General features: G+C 36.1%; 1 protein-coding gene across 2 annotated transcripts in view; it reads left to right on the forward strand.

Annotated features, from left to right (window-relative positions):
- F13A1 (coagulation factor XIII A chain) overlaps window positions 1-20,550 on the forward strand; it is a 168,052-nt gene that overhangs the window by 20,448 nt on the left and 127,054 nt on the right. For both annotated transcript variants that reach the window (XM_016160997.2, XM_016160998.2), the window contains exon 4: window positions 1,481-1,669. In XM_016160997.2, the coding sequence (XP_016016483.2) occupies window positions 1,481-1,669 (189 nt within the window). The remainder of the gene's footprint in view (window positions 1-1,480; window positions 1,670-20,550) is intronic.

The following is a 20,550-nucleotide window of genomic DNA, read 5'->3' on the forward strand; positions in this document are numbered from 1 at the left end:
GCATTGAGCACCACACCATGTAAAATATAAATTGGTTCCATCAAAGGTCATATTCAGTGATCCACAAGTAAGCCTATGACCCATTATGTGTTGGACAGATTGCATCATTATGTCACTGAATCTTCACAAAAATTATTAAGGTATTAGTATCCACATTTTCAAGTTGAGAAAATTCAGCTTCTTAGAGGAATGTCTCTTACCTAAGTCATTATAAGACCTGAAATTCAAATTTAGGATTATCTGAACTTTGAATGAATTAAGAGTGTTTCAGGGACTCCTACAGTTTAGAACTGGAGAGTATCTTAATAAGCCCAACTTCTTGGTTTTCCCAATGAGAAGAAAAATGAGGCTGGAGAGAACCAGGCATCCTACACAGGATTCCTGTGCAAAAGCAAAGGAAGTCACTGGAGTCTTGCAAAATGATGAACCAGCAGAAGGTCAGTAATTGTGCATTCCATGCACACTATGTTCATAGTTGTAAGGCAAACCATGCAGCTTGTATGGTCAGGTAAATGGAGGGAAGGCAAAGGCCAGTGCATTCCCCACCTAGGCTTTTCTCCCCAGTGCCCATTAAGCACTGCATATGCACACACAAAAATCTGTCTCTAGACTTGATATTATAAACTAGTGTAGTTGGGTATTTAAAGTTATCTTCACATCAAATGATGATTTTCAGAAAGAATAGGGAAAAAGCAGAAGAAGATCTAACATCCATCCAGTGCTATCACAGATAAATGTATTACTGGCATTTATATTCCCATATACAAAAATTAAAGGGAAAATGTTTAGGTCTTGGCTTTAGACCACGATTTGACTTGTAGCTAGGGAAATGTGAAGTTGGTTTCTGTGTGTGCAAAGTGAGAACAATCATACCTATCTTGTAGAAGTATTAGTGTCCTTCTCCATACCTGTTCCCTCTCTTGCCTGCCTTTGAGGGACAAGATCTACTTTTAGAATTACAAAAGGAGAGGTATTTGACCCTTTTTGAAGTAAGAAGAGTATTTTGTATTGATGGTCAACTCTGTCCTTAGAACATCCTTTGAGGCCGTTTAATTTGATTATTCCCCTTTAAAGGTTGCTCTTCCATGCTTGCCTTTAGTTGGTAAAGCAGTTAGGTGGTGGTCACTAGAAAAGCACCTGATATAAGGAAAAGTAGCATGAGACTGGGAATGTGAACACTTGGACTTCAGTCCTAGTTTCTCTGTATCTAAATCTATACAATACACATTATCGACTTGCTCTATCTATCTCAAAGTGAGTGTCATGTGGTGCAAAATGAGATCAGAAAAAAAAAGTTTGTTACAAATCCTCTTTGAAAGCAAGAATGTCACAAGAGACTAACTTTCAAACCTACTAGCCCTGTGTATAGAGTTTTATACAACAAACTTTCCTTCTTCAGAAAAAAAAAATCTTGTTTCTTGAATTTATGTTTAAACCAAAGTTACTAAATAGTTACCTCAATTCTTTTCTCTATGCATAGACTACCTTAATGTCACGAGTGTTCACCTGTTCAAGGAGAGATGGGATACCAACAAAATAGATCACCACACTGACAAGTATGATAGCGACAAGCTTATTGTACGTAGAGGACAGTCTTTCTACATCCAGATCGACTTCAATCGTCCGTACGACCCCAGAAGAGATCTATTCAGGGTGGAATATGTCATTGGTAAGTGCTGTGTACAAGCCCTAGTCATAAATGTCCATCTATGTTATCATGTTAAGATAGTCATGATACCATGGGTCACATAATAGAGGGTGGATAGGGGTTTAGTTGAATTATTTCCTAGAATAATACTTTAACAGTTAGCTGGAGCTGAGATTATGTTCAGCCCCTGGACCACCTTATGGTCTAAGATGGGTCTATATAATGAGAAACATCAATAATTTGCATCTACCCAGGCAAGATTCTTGTATAAATAGAAGTGAATACAACTGGGACAAAATGTTAAATTATTTTCTTCAAATGGTTTTGGCATCCTATACTTGTGACTTGTATTTTATCACCCTTGCCCTCATTATTTAATTGGCCTCATATACTGAAAATATTTGCAAATCTTAGTATATAATCTCTATTTTAGCATTTCCCAAAGTTCTGCTCTAATATAGTACCATGGGATAGCATATGAAAAACGGATGGTCAAATAAAGTTCACTAAACATTTTGTATCCTAATCTGTTGCAAGTTAACAATGTACATTAGTTTTAATGGTTCTGAGAAGTACCAATTAATTTCGGTTAGTCCAGTGTTTTTCAAATTCATTTGATTATAGAACCTTTTATTAAGTAATAGCTATTAACATTTGACACATTTTGATAAATATTTCTCCAGGAATTTATAAGAGTAGCAAGTAAACACATGCACGGAAAAGCAAGAATGTTTCAATTCAGGAAATCTGTCTAATCCTATACTTAAATAAATTGAAGGAAAAAATTTGGCAATCAAATGTAGTCACTGAAAAGAACATAATTAAATTTAGCAGCTGTTTTTAGAAACACTTTGAATAAAACAAAAGTAGAAGAAATCTCCTAAATAATATTTACCCCAAACCAACAACTTTTGGTACCCTGAGTGGCAAAAAGTTAGTAATTTTAATTATAATAAAAAATTAGAGGCACCTACTATCACCACTTTTTAAAAATATTGCTTTAAAAGTTTTAGCAAATAAACAATATGAGAAATATCTACTATAAACAATAGAAAATAAGAGATAAAAATTATACTTTATTAATGCTATAATAGTATATATAGAAATCCCAACAAATTAAAGGAAATAAGCACATTATTAATAAAACTTTGAAACTGGCTGGATAGAAGTCAATAGCTTTTCTCTTCTTTACCACTAAAGGCCTAGAGATAAAAATAAGGAAAAATATTCCACATGTAAAAGTAACTAAAACTATAAAATATAGGAAGAAATTTTATAGAACAAGACACACAACTTATATAAAACAACTATATGATCTTAATGAAAGGCAAAAGAAACCAATGAAAAACCAAACATGTTCTTGGATATAAAGCCTCAATACATTTTTAAAAATGGTCTCCCCAGATTAACATGCAAATTTAATTTATTTCCAATTAGGATCTCAATGAAAGTTTTTAGACTAGATGAAATAACATAGTTAATTTGAAAGAATAATTACCCGATGATAACCAAGAAAATTACACAAAGAAATTGTAAGTAATAGAGCATTTTCTATCAGAAGCAGCTATACAAACATATAACAAAAATTGTTTAGTAGAGCAAAGAATCCAGAAATAGATCTAAGTATATAAAATTATTTAATACAGTTGCATGTTTAATGGAGTAAGAAAAATATGTGGATTTTTTGTTTTTGTTTTTTTGTGTTGTTTTAATAAATTAAATGACTCAAACAACTAGTATTTTGTATTTTAGGATTTTAGTATACATATGTATATACATATTTGGTATATATATTATATGTTACATATAATATATGTATTTTTATTTGCTATGTATGTATTATAATACTACAAATGATCATATGTATGACCAAATGATCAAAATATAAATATACAACCAAAAATACCACAAAGTCAATGGACAAATGAGCTCTGGAAAAATATTTAAAACATGCATCAGAGATAAAGGGTTACCATAGAAGGCAAACAAGTTCTTACAAATTGGTGATATAAAAACAAGCAATAGAAAAATATGTAAAGTATATAAAGAGACAATTCACAAAAGAGAAAATCCAAATGGCTTATAGTCATAAAAACATGCTCAAATTCACTAGTACAGGGGAAAGTAAATCAAAGTAATATCTATCAGACTGGCAAAATTTTAGAAAAGACTGTAATATTTACTGGCAGTATATAAAGAAAAGCATACATTGCTGATATAAATATACAATTTTATGACCTTTTTAGAAAGCAGTTTGCCATATCTATTAATATTAAAAAGACATATGCCTTTTGACCCAGCAATTCCAGTCTTAGGAATCTACATCAAAGATATTTAAAATCCGGTTTATAAAAGTGTGTATTATTTACTGCAACATTGTTTATAGTAACAAAAAACTAAAAATAAATGTCTCAATGAAATGTTTTAAAATATTGTGATATAGTCACATAATGGGCTGTTCTTCTTCAAAAAAGAATGAATTAGAATTATTCTGGAGAACTTCGAGAGAGGTAGTGAGATCCAAAAATAAGCAAAACAATAATTTGTAAAGATCTATGCACCCCAATATTTATGACAGCACAATTTACAATAGCCAAGATATGGAAGCAAACTAAATGTCCATTAACAAATGATTGAATAAAGAAATTGTGGTTCATATATACAATGGAATATTACTCAGCCATTGAAAAAATGGATTCCTACCATTTGCAGTGACATGGATGGACCTAGAGGTTATTATACTGAGTGAAATAAGTCAGACAGAGAAAGATAAATACTATATGATTTCACTTATATGAGGAATCTAAAGGACAAAAAGAACAAACTAATCAAAAATAGACACAAATATAGTGAACAATTTGGTGATGGACAGAGGGAAGGGAGGTTGGAGGGCTGAAAGAAAGGGATGAAGTGTTAAAGAAATACAAATTAGTAGTTGATAGATGGTCATGGGGATGGAGAGTAAGGTATAGAGAATGCAGTTAGCATTAATATGTTGGCTAGGTGGAAGGCCAGGGGAGGAAGGGAGCAATGGAGGGATCATTTTATGAACTATATAGATGTCTAACCAATGTACTGTATACTTGAAACTAATTTAAATAAATAAACTAAAAAAAAGAGTAGTGAGTGAGAAAACAAAATGTAGAAGAGTGAACATAAAATCTATATGTGTGTGCAACTGTATATGTGCATCGATATGTATAATACTGTGAGTATAGAAAATAATATGAAGTACGCATATAGGTGTTGACACAGGTTTCCTGCTGGGAGTGTAGACAAAATAGGAGAAGGAAAGGGAAGGGAAATCAAACAAGATAGGGAGGAAACAAAGTAAGCATGCTACGATTATATAAAGGCACCTGTGTAAAAGTATTGATCCGTGTCGTAGTATATATAAATAAATTAAAAGTAATAAAATTAAAACTAAAATACTTTCTTAGAAAAAAATCTGTGACCCTTACTAATCAGGTAATATGGTTTGTGCTTATTTGCATTTACATTGCAAATTTGTGTATAAATGTGGGGAAATTGGTTCAAGCCAGAGTAGAAGTGGGAGAAGAGAAAAGAAACCCCGAGTCAGAATAAACAGCATCAGTGTGATGCTTAATTTCTACGCAGAATTGTTTGTCATCCCACTTGTGGGTAAGAGAAGGGAAAATTAAACTGCCCTTTCAGTGTTAGGAAAAATTAAATAACCACAAGTTAAGTACATTTAGGGAATGGACTATTACTGTTAATATTTTTAATAATGTGTATTTCAGTTGAGAAAGGAATGTACAGATAATATTTTTAATATTTTAAAATCTGATGAAAGTTTATATAGTTCTCTCTGTCTCATGAACACATGTGTGCACATCCTGGTTTGAACTAGATTTGATTAAAATGCCCTTACACAGTTATAATGGACTAATCATTCCATGCATGTCAACAAATACCCTTTGAAGCTCTGTCCACAGTTATGTTCTAACTTCATAGAAATTTTTATCTCCACCTTTATAGACAAATATTTAAGGCAATGAGAACAAGACAGGGGAGATTTGCCCTTGAATTGTACTTGTCTGAGGTCTGAGATATTCTCCTACTGACCATTAAGAAAATAACTATAATAATGGAAGTTTAAAAAAAAAATGATAACTATCTTGGATTGGTTTCCCAGGAAACAAATTCTGAGATGTTAACATGTGCGGTAAAAGTTGATTATGGAGTGCTCTCAGGATCAACAACTGTGAGAGATTAAAGGATTCAGTGTTGGCTAGAGGGAGGAGTTGAACCACCATCAACGAAGGCCTCAGTGAATTCCCATAGTGAATTCTGGAGCTGGATTTGATCTTCAGAGTTGTCCAGTCCTGAGGCAAGGACACGGGCTCTTTACACACTAGCACTGACTGGACATTGACTACAAGCTACCCACCCGCCCCCCCCTCCACCCATGAAGGGGATAATTACTGTAGTTGACTCTCTATGGCTTAGGGCAAACCCCTGAAAATAACTCAGTGAGAGCTGTGAGCCATCAACACTCTCAGCATCAGAGACATTGATGCCTCCATCTGAACAGGAAAGGTGTGGGCACCATACCACAGCATCCACTACAGTGAGCATCTGAAGTCCTTTTTTTACAAAAAGCGTAGTATTACTTCTGTTCCTTTAGTAAAAAGATGAGGGAAGAGAAGTATAGCAAATTGCCTTTGGGATAAAAATTTGTGTATTTTAAAAACAAATATGTACTTTAAATCCTTCTTAGAGCTCATAATGTGCCACTTTCAGAGTTAAGCTGTAGTCTAATATGTATGGCCTATTATAGGCATTATTACAGTAAGTCCTCATTTAATGTCATCAGTAGGTTCTAGGAAATTGCCACTTTAAACAGAATGACGTAACAAAACCAGTTTTATGATAGGCTAATTGATATAAACAAAAGTCAATTTCCTACAGCATATTTCTGATCACAAAAAAATCACCAAACTTCTAAAGAAAGACCCCAAACACTTCTAATATGAAACACTGGTTGCAGTTCAAGGCACGGGTGTCCAGAACCTCTCCTGGCAGCTCAGGGTGCAAGGTGGACCCACCCTAAACAGGATTTTCACTGTGCTCTCACATACACACAGACACACTCACTCAGACCAGGACAATGTATACATACCCCTTCACCCCTCACACACATCTCTGGGATGTGAGAGGAAACTAGTCCCCAGAGAAAATCCATGCAGACATGGGTAGAGAATGTGCATCCTCCACACAGACAGTGGCTCCAGCAAGAATTGATGTATTTTCTCATTAACATTATAATGAAATGACATTGAATGAAATGTACAGAGGACCCACTGTACATTTAAGGACTTTCTTGTTCCAAATTTATTGTAGGAACAAAAAACAAAAAAAAGACAAAATTCCACTTTCTACTATTTAGTGCATGAGAAATCAAGCACATTTCTAAATGGCCTCAAAAGACCAATGATAGAATATTTGTCATGATTAGTCTTTTCTGCATCTCACGTCATTCAAGGGGTACCACAACAACCTCAGGCTTCACTACTTCTGTAGGGCTAAGACTGAAAAAAAAAAAAATAGTGTTGGACACTCATTAGGGCTCAGAAATAATTCTCTTAAAATGCAGTACTTGTTTCAATAGGATCAAATAAAGCTATGGAAATTCTATTTTAAAAGTAATTGCTGTAATGAGAAGAGACAAGTTAACTGGAAATGAAATTAAGTTGCAAAGGTTTGTATATGTAGGTGGCCCTCAATTTCAGGAAAGCTAGAATGTGAAAATTGATTTAGAAAACAAAAAAGAGAATATTTTGTAGACAATAAAGGACATATAAAAGAATCTCTTTGAAAATCTTTTAGAATGTTTACAAGATTAGATTTATCAATATAGATCGATATATTTACTACTTTTAAAAACTGTAACTGTTGCATAGAGCAATCTATTATAAATTAAAAATACAGAAAAAAATTACTTTACACTTCACTATTTCCAGTTCACATTAAATTCTTTATTATTGTCTCTTTCTCTTTCCCTGTGACTTTACATAACATGAGCTGGCATGTGTTAATACACTGGAGTTTCCTTTTGTTGTTGTCCTCAGAACCTAGGTCATGAGATTTATTTATAGAGGACTCTCCTTCATATGAAGTTTCTTTATCTTTTTAAATATTTAAGTAAATTGCCTTTCTTGTTGGCCCCAGACAAACCCACTGTGTGCTGGGCTCTCTGATTAAAGAAAATGAACAGGGCCGCATGTGCTGCAGATGGTCTCAGGGCTTTGATAACTGCATTCATTAGCTGTTGGTAGAACACAAAAATCTGTGAGGTAGGTGGGAGGTGTTAATGAATTTGAGGAGGTGGGTGTGGCTGAAAAACATGCCTGGTAGTCTGTGGGGTCTTTTGTCTCTTTCTACCTCTGAGCCTGCAGGCATGACAAATTATGAAAGGCATGAAGCAGAACGTTAATTATAGATTTTGCTAACCTGTAGCTGGAGCTGTGAAAATTTAGGTCAGCCTGTGGTGTTAATTTGCTGTTACTGTAACATGGGCACCCTATTTCTCTGATATGCTGTTAAGGGAGGGTCATTCTAAGGAAAGAATTCTCAGTTATATTTCTTACCAGCTCTCCCCCTCAAAACAGCAGATGTGAGGCCTCCAAAGTAAAGATAGGATCTGTGAGTAAATTTCTTACCCTGGAGCCCAATCACAAGAGCCCAAAGGTGTCAAAGCCAGTAGCAGGAAGATTCTCTTGACCCACAGCTCCAGGCTTCATATTTCTGTCTGTGGTAGAAAAAAAAAAAAAAAAGGAAAGATGGCAAAGCCTGCTCCTGTTATCAGAACAAAAGCTTTCCCAGAAGCTTTCAGCAAGCTATTCATGTCTCACTTGCTACCCTTAACTGTAAGAGAAGCATTTAATTTTTTTCAGTCTTTTCAGAGGAGAGGGACAGAGAGAATTAAGCATGGAGCATGGGTGCTGGTAGACGTTGAGTGTTATATGCCAGAAGTCCCTTCTGTCTTTGTCATGCTGGGAGTCTAAAAGTGTAACCTTTACATATTGAGCTATGTCATTCATAGGTATAGTAATCACATACTCAAGCATTTATAGGAGTTTATCAGTTGCACATCTACATTATTAACCTCATAAAGCACTGAAATGTCCTCAGCACATCAATATTTTTATTTTACTGTTTTCTTGAGTAGCATTTATCAAAAACTGGCTAGAGAGTCAGACTCTGATCTGTTTTAAGGATGTGGGTGACTTGAACCATTCTCAGTCATGGGGTTCAAGACTGGAGAGGAGGTGTTCAAAGGAGAGAGGATGAGAGTCTGAATTAGGGCAGTGATGGCAGAGATAGAAAGGAGGAGCTGAATTTGAGAAATATTTAGGAGGCACAATCTACAGGACTCAAGATTGGTAGTCTGCATGGAGCGAGAGGGAAGCAAGAGTTGCTGGTTTATGTGACTATGACAACGGGTGCGAGAACTTTCAAATGAAATAAACATTTTAGGGAGTTAGGAAGAAAAAAATTAGTGTAGGAAATGACGAGAGTGGCTCCCATTGATAATTCACTCATTGATTCTGGGTACTCAATTCTTCAAGTACCCCTCTAGGCATTGGATTCTGATCATCTCCATTTTTTTTCAGATGAGATTAGGATTGAAGTGATTCAGTAACTTACCAAAGGCCACACCTACGAAGTGCCAAAGTTACAATTCAAACCCAGGTATTCTCTGCTAAACACAATGCATACTATCCCAACCGAGGAAACAGTGGAAGTATAAACGTGATTTTATTTGAACTTGCTGAAATTTGAGGGACTTGAGGGACTTCAAGTAAATATGTCCAGTAGATGATTCCATATAAAAGTCTGAAACGAAGGGAAGAGATTTGGATTAGATATACAGAAATGTAAATATCATACATACATAGGTGGACAGGATCATTTAGAAAAAAGTAAAGCAAATGAGAAATGGACTCAGGTCCTGGAGAAAAACAACTTTTAAAGAGTCAATCCAGGAGATGGAGCTCCTATAGAAGACAAAGACCACGTGACCATATAAATTAAAGGAAAATTAGGGGAGTACAGTATCATTAAGTCCAAGAGAGCAGGATGTTTGAAAAGCAAAGCATGACCAGCTTTATTGAATATAATAAGGAGACATAGTGAGGCAACAGTTAGGGGGAGACTGGCTACTAGAGAAGAAGCCAAATTTCAACAGTCTAATCTTACTCTAGATCTTACCCTATTAGCCAAAGAATCAATATGTCTACCACTGATGTCCGTGCTAATTATACATTTGAGGAATGTGGAGATAACCACAAATCCTTGAATCTAGGGAACCCATTGCCCTTTCCATTGTGCTAGTTACCTGAATAAATAATGATAGGACTTTTTTTTAGGAAGAACTAAGATAATCATTATCATATACACTTGCTACAATGTTGCAGGGTTCTTCTCTGGGGGACCTAGCCTCTTGTTGTTAAGTTAATGGGTTCTGAGTTTACAATATGGTTGAAGAACTGGGCAAGAGAAAATGACTTCATTGGAGCGGCTATTCTCAGCCTCCTAATTTCCCTATATTTTATATTTTTAGGTACATTGAGCAATTTTTTAAACTTTTTTTTTGACTGGGACCATCATTTTTGCCCCCATGGACATTATATTATTTTAATTATATCCATAGTTATGCATAGTGATCCATAGGAGTCATCTCTTCCCTCTCCATCCTCCCTTTCTTAAGTTTGATAATTGTGCTCACCTTTCTTTTCACAGTTAAGCGTGCCATCTGGCCTCCAAGATTTCAGGGCTCTATCATTCTCCCTGCTATCACAGAGCAGTTGTGTAGCAACAGTTTCTACACCCCTGTGCTTCTCAGTGATACTCTCGCTTCACTCACCATCACATTTCTGATTACCTTGGTGAATGAAGTGCCCTATGGGGCTTGCCCATGAAACAGAATCCTCTTCTAGATTTGTTAGCTGTGCACATTCTATCACCTTCATATGCCCACTTTATCCACATATTATTTTATTTAATGACATATAATTTACATGTAACATTGTACAACATGTTAATTTGGTGCATTTATATATTGCAATCTGATCACTACTGCAGCTTTAGTTAACACCTCTATCATGCCACATACTAGGCACCTCCCTGATGGGGTTACATTGTACCTTAATGCAAGTTTTGGTCAGGAAGAGAAGTAGGAGCAGGCCTGAGGAAATAATGTCTTATAAGACACTCACTTCATATAAGTTAAATTCTGTCTTCTATCATTTGGCTGATAGGATTGGCCACTTCTTTAGGCTCAAAGGGGTCTGATATTTCTTAGATTCATGATTTTGGATGATTTCAAGTATAAGTGTTCATCTGATATCTCAGTTCTCCATTTCTACCCAATTATTGCCTTGACCTTTTTTTAGTATATATATCTAAAGAGAAAAATTCAACTTTCCGAGGAGTATTCTAATTATATAATTAAGCTTTGGGCCTAATGCTCAGCTTTTTTTCTGCACTCTGGCTTCATGAGAGCCTACTTATATGCAGCCAGGATAGCCTCTGATATTCACACTCTGTATTTAATTACTGATCAGTCACCCTCTCAGTCTTTCATCATCCTTTTCCAATGTATCACTTATCTCTTCATATGAAATATGAAGAAATGGACATAGAAAATGTGGATTAATCTTTTTGGAGGAGATGAAAAGAAAGGGAGAGGTGTTTTGTTACAGTGTTTGTTTTAGGATCGGAGGTACTCGAACATGTGTGTAGTCCAAGGGAAAGGAGCCAGTGAAGGAAGAATCCTGAAGATTCAGGAGAAACAGTGGGTAACTAAAGGAAAATGCTGGAGGAGGTAGAAGAATAGAGTGAAGAGGCATGGATGAGGGACTGACTAGGAAAAAGAAGTCTTTGCCTCTGCTGGGTTGGGAAAGAGGTAAGGGACAGTGTGGACATATTAGGTAGAGAGAGAGGAAACTGATCATCATGCCTATGACCACAGATTTCTCAAAGATGTGGGAGGTAAGCAAGTGCTACAGGAGCTTAAAAGGGCAAGGGACCATATCTTATACTTGGGGGGCATCACTCAAATTCTTTAAGATTATGTGTCCCTATGGATTTTTGGTTCAGAAAGTCCAGATAAAATCATCATTCGTTATCTTCACATACATTGCACGTTTTCTCAGCTGAGAAATTTCTTGCCCCAAATCATGCAGCTGGTAAAATACAAAAGAATATTTCTTAAAATATGTTCTTTCCACTGTATTATGCTGTGTTTTGATGAGAATAGGCTACTTATTTCATCATCCTGTAGCAACATTTATATAGGCTATCATTTCAAATTTTTGCTTCTGTGTATTTTGGGATCACGACAATCAGTGTGTTCATTTTTAAGTGCCTCTGTGATGTGACTAATAATGGCATCTAAGAAAGTAGGACACTGTTTCCCAGAGTATGTTGTCTGTGAACACCTATCATGTGAGATGCTCCTTAAAAAGAGTTCTGTGGACAAATACATTTGGGTCATGATATGTCTCATGCCTTTTCTCAGAGAGTCCTAATATACATCAGTATATTAAAAGCTCTGTGGGAGACCACCTAGGAATACCAGGTGCTGTAGGCGATTAAAGAAAAAAAAAAAAAAGCTCTGAGGAGGCACAGAGTAGAAAAAAAAATTTCTCTAGCCTAACATTTCTCAAAATTGTTTTGCTACAAACACTACTCTATCATATTTTTATTTTATAACACCCGTTAGTAAAATGCAGAACTTACCCTAGAAAATACCTAACTGTAGTTGCAAATTATCTTTATTCTGTAGAATACCAAGGAGAGTGGATGATGAAGCTTAGTGGATTTGTAGTCATATGTTATGGTAACTTAATATAATATCCGTTTCTTCTTCTTGACACTTAAGATTTTGTGCCAACATTAAAATAACTATGTCAATTTGGCATTCGTATTAAGTAAATCTTCTTTTCAAAAATGATTACTTTCCAAGTTTTTATTTGGCTTCTTTTATCATAAACCCAATTTGAATGTTTTACTTTCCTTTTGAATGTGTTTATTGGATTCTTACTAAATACCTTTTATGTGCAAAGAACTGTATTGGCATTGGAGTAATAATACATATATTTTTATCTTCTGTCCTCAAAGAGTTTGAAATGAACAGCCTGCACAGTAGAGGTTAAGTTCAATGCCAACCTGTTAGACGAAATGCTTGGAAAGCACCTTGGAGAGAAAAATTATGGGGATAGTTGGAGGAGTCCCTAGGAAGTGCCATTTGAGCGGGTTCTCAATGGATGGGTAAGAGTTGACCCAGTCAAGTAGAAAAAGTATATAATCTAGAAAAAAAATGGGAAGTTCAATGGAGAAAAAACTCAAAAACATATTAAAGATCTTGTACAGCTAGATAATAAGTTTAGAGGTCATTCTACAAATAGCTAGAAGCCTTTATAGAAGAGTTTTAAGTGGAGTATTAAAAAGATCTAAGTTTTTGCTTTTTAGGTTTCTATGGCAGAGGATGAAAGATAGATTGGAGGGCTGACATTGTTGTCAGGGACAACAGTAAGAGACTTTAGGGGAAATTGTATTAATGAAAGGCAAGGTTAATGTGTAATACATCATTCTGTATGATTTTTTCTCTTTTTAAAAATGTACTTTTATAATCAGAGGTAGTGAAGTTGATTTTTTTTCTTTACATAGCCAAATAAGACTCATCTATGGTAAAGTAATACACTGTGTTCTAAGGAATAACAGTGTGTTACAGCTACTAGCACTTTGCCACTTGTGGAGTCATTTCAAGGAAGACAGCTCATTTGATAAAAGAGCCAAGAGCAGCACAATAAAAAGGGAGCGGAGGGGTTGAAGTCAAGCAGACTCCAGTCAGCATCTTACTTTCAATATTTTAAGCAACGATGAAATTGCCTAGCCCCCTAAGTTACTGTTCTTCACCTCAAAATCGGGATTGTAATATTTACTTCAAACAGCTGTTTATGGATTAAATGAGATAATACATATGAAAACATCTTTTTCTCTCACAACATAACTGGGGAGCAGCAAGGATAGAAATAAACTCCATTAAAAAATAAATGAAAACCAAGATTTATAGGGATTGAGTGATTTACCAAGGGTTGTACAGTGTAGGGAAGATCTCTTGTCCTCGATTTCCCCGCAGACTATCAGTGTCTTAGCCCAGTAGCTTGTCTATCTTGGCCCTCTTAAAGAGGACACATTAAACCTGTATAATGGTTTAGGAAATAAGGTCATTTTAACTATGTCGTTTCTTGCCATCCAAGAATGCAATATATCTTTCCATTTCTTTGTGTCTTCTTCAATTTCTTTTAATAGTGTCTTATAATTTTTATTGTATGAGTCCTTCACATGTTTCATTAGTTTATTCCTAGGTATTTTAGTTTTTTGTTGCAATTGCAAAGGAGTTATTTTGTTGATCAATGTCACCTTGGTAATTTTTATTAAAAAAAAAGAGGACACAACACATTGTCAAGGGCCAAGCGCCAAGCACCAAGCTTGCAATAAAAGATTAAAATTAATCATATTTACATTGTTTGGTGGATTAATTAATTTATTCTCCTCTAATCTTCTTGTCTACCTGTAAATGGAAACCTTTGCTGAGGCACCAGCCTAGCCTGACTCTAAATATGTGTGACTCTTTAAGCAGCTTTCTATGAGATGAATTTCTCCATTATTAAGTATCCACTGAGTAATGCCCCACCCCCATCCTGAGTCTGAAGAGGTGGTGGTGAGAGAGAAGGCTCCCAACCTTCCTCTTTAGGCCAAGCCCTTAAAGACTTTGCAGTTAAGTGCCAGTGGTGCTGGATAAGGTTCTAATGAGATACTAGTACTAAATAAGAAAACATTGTCCAAAAGGAAAAGAGAAGGCCATTGCTTTCTGTCCTTTCAACCAGATAGCTAAGCAAAGATAGTGATCAATGAATCTCCAAACAAAAATATTCAGTGTCTATAACATCCATGCTTTAGTTAGTCAGATGGAAACTCTGATAATCCACAGGCCAAGTTATGTTCAGAATTATTTGCCCACAGTTCAAGCTGAAGTGACAGAGTCTGTTTAGTCTCAATGTAGGAGGGATTGCCATCCATATCCGAGTGTCGGAGTCCTACAGGGAGCTCCCTTGGCCCTGCCTTGTGACCCACATCTCATTCTGCAGAGTCTGAGTTTCTAAGTGAAGCTCAGTGTCCTTAGAGTAATAGAGTTACTAGTCTGTTTCATAACATCAAGTGTACTGCGTGGAGCAGTTGTGAAGAACCGTGGATATTGGAATAAGAATTCCCACACAAATGCCTGACTTCCTCCCTCCTTCCTCCCTTCTCCTTTTTATTCACCTAATTTGCCTTCACCCTCACTCCTTCCTCTGTTTCTCTACATCTTCATTCTTGTGTCATATTGACCTCTCTCTCACTGATGAGAATTCATAACCTTGGCTAATTAGCACCCACATAATTGAAACTGTACTCTTCTGGACTCTTATGATCTGAACTTAGGGACTATACAGTGTAGGCATTCCCCGCCTTTTCCGCATAAATTCTAAAAAAGGCTTATAGTATGTGAAGTTAGGGGTAAAAAAGGTAGGGAAAAAACATTTAATGAAAACTAATGTGCCCACTGTTGTACTGTTCTTTTCAGTCTCCAATCTGTGAAAAGAGAGACAGTGTCTGAGTAGAATTAAAACCTATTGAAGAAAGAATAAAAGTGCACTAATTATTCATGATTTGTGCCCTCTCGTTACCCCACTAGTGTTATAAGAACTGATGAAGAGCTAACTGGAAAACTCTTGGAACTCTTTAGTAATAGTTGCTTGCTAATAAGTTGACCCAATTACCAGACTTATTTTAAATATTGCAACTGTATAGGAAAGCTAAATCCTTATATTATTCCTTAAGGAAGTATAACCTTCATAAAGCAGTACTATAATAGCAGTTAGAGCCAGACAGGTATTAGAGAGCCATAAAATAAATTATAAATAGTTATACCTCTCTTTTGCTACCCTTTTCACCCTTTCTTTCTTTTCAATATCTTAGCCCTTCTGATCTTTCTTACCCTTTCTTGTAATTTTTCTCACTCTCCATCTCTGTCTCTTTGTTTCTCTCTTGCTCTCACTGTCGCTCTTGTTCTCATTCTTGTATACACACACACACTGTACTGTGGATAGATGTTTTGTTATTTATCTATTAGTTAATGACAGCAATTACCCTCAGGAGGTAGGTATAGCAAATTTTGTACCTGTTCACAAGTGTTTCTTCAGTCTTCAGGAAGCCAGGGTTGTATGTTCTAAATGCACTATCCTATCTCTGGCTAAAGCTTAACTTAGCCATTTGGAGGTCCCTTTGCTGCACTGGAGGTTCTTCAGGGAGTCTTGGTGTGGTTTCTTCAGTTTCCCTGTCTTCTTCTTTACCACCTGCCACATCTATAACCAGATGGACATGAAAGGTATTCCAGCAACAGCAAGTTGAATTTCTTCATTGTAGTTACTCTTTTAAATGAACACATAACATTTGAACCTCCCCTAATAAAATAAAAATGTTCTTTGAGGATAAATAATACTATCCAACCAACTATTTATAAATTTGCACAAATTGGTTTTGCAGAATAAGTAACTAACATTCTGCAGAGAGATGTGTCCTAAGAAAACAAGATAGTCTAAGAGTAATTTTTGAGAGAAACAATGAAGAGCATGAGAAGGCAGTCATGGACAATGCAGGAAAGTAAATCACCATGAGTTGAAAGTGAAATGAATAAAGATACTGAGGTTGAGCTTGTATTCAAGGCAGAAACAGGAAGCTAAAAGAGGAGGAGATGTGCCTGGGCATAACTGCTTACTGAGCAATTAGGACCACCAGCTCCAAAAAGTATACCTCTAAATGTTTTAGTGCATATGTCTGCTCATTATTAAAGGTGAATAAATCCCAAGTTTGGTGTGTTTAATCAACTCATAGAATAATAAATGTTAGTTAGAAGGAATCATAGCCATCACTTTGCACAACCTGCTTGTTTCAAATATATTCCCTCACAAATTTAGCTTAGGGCTGGATGAAGCTCAGTGGATCATAGATAGGGTAAACCTGTAATTTATCCTCCAAATCAGGACACTATTGAGAGGAAAGGAGGGGCTAAGTAAACAAGATATTAGGAAAAAAACAGGTATAAGCTGGCACTATCTTAGCACACCTTGAATATATGATAGCCATATCAAAACTGAGGCAAAAGAAAACTACTAGAAAGCTAGAGAGGAAAAGAGAATAATCACACAGTGGTAACAATAGGAATGAGTATCCAAATAGGCCACAGAAAAACTTACTCCACCATGGGAAGATACCAGGAGCCAAAAATGTTGGAGGGATGGCACATAGTATTATCTCAGCTAAGGAAGTGCGAACTGGGAATGACCTCATCTAGTATAGGTGAGGTCAAGCACAGACATCCATTCAAGATGAGGCAAGGCAAAGGGAAGAAGACTCGACCACAGGAAATGGGTGAATAGGCACAGAGCTGGAACCTGTCCACAGAAAGCTATCTGAGGCATAGTGTGGGCTCCTTTGCACCTTCTAACTGCAGGAGCAAAGACACCCAAAGAGGCAAGCAACAAGACAGCTACCTTTGCATTCCAGCATTCAAGAGCTAAGCTTCCCTTCAGATTTCTCTTTCGGGGCTGTCAGGGTATTGCTACAGTACTCTATTACTCCTCATCATTCTGGGCGAGGGTGGCAGCCTTGAATTAGTTGGATGTCCAATCAGATCACCTCGGAGAGGATGAGGACTTAATAGGGTGAGCACTGACAGAAAGTTGGAGCAGAAAAAGTTGAGAACCATGTGATTTCATTTATTCGTGGAATATAAAACTGAAAACAACAAAGAAACATGATAAACAAAGAGAATCATGGACACAGACAGTGAATTAGTGGTTACCAGAAGGAAGGAAGAGAGTGGGTAAGTAGATAAAGGTAAGTGAGATTAAACCTTTGGTGATAGAAGGAAATTTAACGTTGGGTGGTGAATACACAGTGCAATATACATATGGCATATTATTGACTTGTACACTTGAAAACTACTTGATTTATTAAGCAATCTCACCCCAACAATTTTAATAAAAAATGGGGGAATGAATGGGCCAAAGTCACCTGAGTGTGTCTCAATCAGTGTGGAAACCCAGGTCCTCAACCATTCTCTGGGCTTGTGGTCTAGCTGTCGAGGATAGTTACAGTTAAATTCCACCTATTGTGCCAAGAATTTTGCAGTACCCCTTGCCGGCTCAGAAATCCTTACGCTGGAACTTCCTCTGGGCCTGCCTGCCCTAGAAGCTCCTGGTCACCAAACATGTCCACATTGCACCCCATAAACACAGCCTTTGGCAACTCCTTCTAGGGAACTGTTTTCAGCTAATAGCTAATGGCAAGATTCTAGTATATGTATTGTTGGTAAAATTTTAGTATTTGATAAGACTAATTATACTTCATCTCTCCTTCATATTTATTCTTTATAGAAATAATTCCCTAACATCTTAAGTGGATAAACCATCATAGTTAAATACTATCCATCACCTAAAATTCCATTCAGTGGACTCTATTCTAAGACTTTTACAGATCTCAGTTCTAGCATCGGGTCAGGAATATTAGGAAGAGCCAGTCACTGGGACCTGAATTTCACTGATTTCTCTTTGAAGAGAGAGATTAAGTATGAGGAACTTGGTTAAGGTATGGAATAGGCAGGACAACCTGGAGGCCTTTAAGCAAGAGAGAGGTGATGAAGAAGAGGGATGAGACATGGATATGGACTAAATGTGTTTGTACACTCCCCTACACACACACACACACACACACACACACACAACTCAAATGTCTGCGTTGGAGTTCTAACTTCCAATGTGGTGATATTTGGAGATGGGGCCTTTAGGAGGTAATTAGGGTTAGATAAGATCATGAAGGTGGGGCCCCATGGTGGAATTCGTATCCCTTTAAGAAGAGGAAGAGAGACCAGAAGAGAGAACGTGGCAAAAAAGTGGTGTTACCTGATGAGAAACACGTGCAGGATTTTTTACAAAGTAGCCATCAGCACAAAGCTATCAACCCTTCTAAGATAAGTATTATGCTTTCTATTTCAATTTATAAGAATTAATAATATTTCAAGTCCTGTTTCCTTAACTAGAGAAAACAAAGGCAAAATATCTTTTGCTCTCAACCCTGTATTACTTGCTCCTAAAGAGAGAAGCCACATTTAATGTTCAGCATCTCAAAATTAGTTTGACATCTATACTGTATGCGCTCTGGGATATTAGCGCATAGTGTAGACAAGAGCCCTTAGTATTCTGAAGCAATTAATTTCACCAAAAGAGATAAAAATAATAATTCTGTGAATAAAATGATGAAAATAAAGTAGTGGAGACAGCTAGGGTGGCATTTTCCATCAAAAAACTTTTTTTATTTGTGCAACATATTACTAAGTGATAGAAAATGACATACTCTCCATTACTTCATTTCTGTCATTTCAATCTCTTCTAACTTTCATGTTTGCAAAACAAATTGCTTTAAACATGTCAAAGACATTTGAGTGCAGTGTTAGCCAAATTTTAAAAATAAAGATGATTCATAAAGACAGCACTTGTATTTCTAACCATCAAGATAAAATTTCAAAGAAAAAATCATTCTTGGTTATTTAGGGCTCAAGTATAAGGTAATTATCTTCAGAAGGTAGAAAGAAATCTCTTAGCTCTCTGTCTCATTTCCTCTAGATTTATATGGCACAGTATACCTGGCCTTGTGGGTGCTCTATCTTCCCTGTGCAATGATTTATTGAGTAACCGCCCACATAGTGATTTCTTCAGCCTTGGATTCCATTTGCATTGTTATGCAACAGGTTGAGCTCCTCATTGATATTTTACTTTTCACCAGTTAGTCTTATATTCTCTTAAAGCTGATGTTTCTTGATGGGAAGGCCACAGGGTGCCCTTGTTTGAGTTAGGCTGTTGCCTAGTGCAGGGCAACTGGGGGATATCCTTTCAGCACATACTTTTGAAGAACTGATGTTGGTGTTCCAAAAAAGAAAGCTAAAAAGATATTGGTAAAAAAGAAGAAAAAAGAAAGAAAAAAGGAGGACAGGAGGACAGGAACATATAGGGTAACTGTACAAACAGTGGCTATACAAGTTATTCTGTTGCTATTGTTGAAAAGATTTCCTTTTTTACATTTTGAAACAAACTTCTATTTACAGAAAATTTACTAGAACAGTACAAAGATTTCCATTTTATATTCAGAACCCTTAGACAGTTGTCAATGTGATGTCCTATCATCCTGATACTTTAATACATATTTTCTATAAGCATACACATTTTCCTATATAACTATCAAAATCAGAAAATTAGCATTGATACATTATAACCATCTAACCGTCAGACCTCATTTGAGTTTTGCCAGTTGTTCCAATTATGTCCTTGATAGCAAGAGGATCCAGTCCAGGATCACATGTTTCATTTTGTCATCATAGCTCATCTGTTTAGTTTTCTTCAATTTGGAACAGTTTGATAGTCTCATTTTTTGACACCTTTGAAGATATAAGGCAGTCATTTTGTAGAATGCCACTCATTCTGGGTTTGTCTGATGTTTCCTCATGATTAAAATCAGATTATGTATCTTTGCCAGTAATATCACAGAAGTGATACTGTGCCTTCCTTAGTGAATCCTATCTGGCTGCACATAATTTTTTAGAGTTTTATTACTATTACTATTGATTTAGAACACTTGATTAAAGCCATGTTAAAGGTTGGTGTCTTAGTCCATTTGGGCTCCTATAACAGAATACCAGAGACTAGTTGGTTTATAAACAAACAAACAACAACAGCAACAAAAAACATTTATTTCTCCTAGTTTTAGAGGCTGGG

Source organism: Rousettus aegyptiacus, unplaced genomic scaffold (assembly GCF_014176215.1).
Source record: "Rousettus aegyptiacus isolate mRouAeg1 unplaced genomic scaffold, mRouAeg1.p scaffold_m13_p_1, whole genome shotgun sequence".
NCBI lineage: Eukaryota > Metazoa > Chordata > Mammalia > Chiroptera > Pteropodidae > Rousettus > Rousettus aegyptiacus.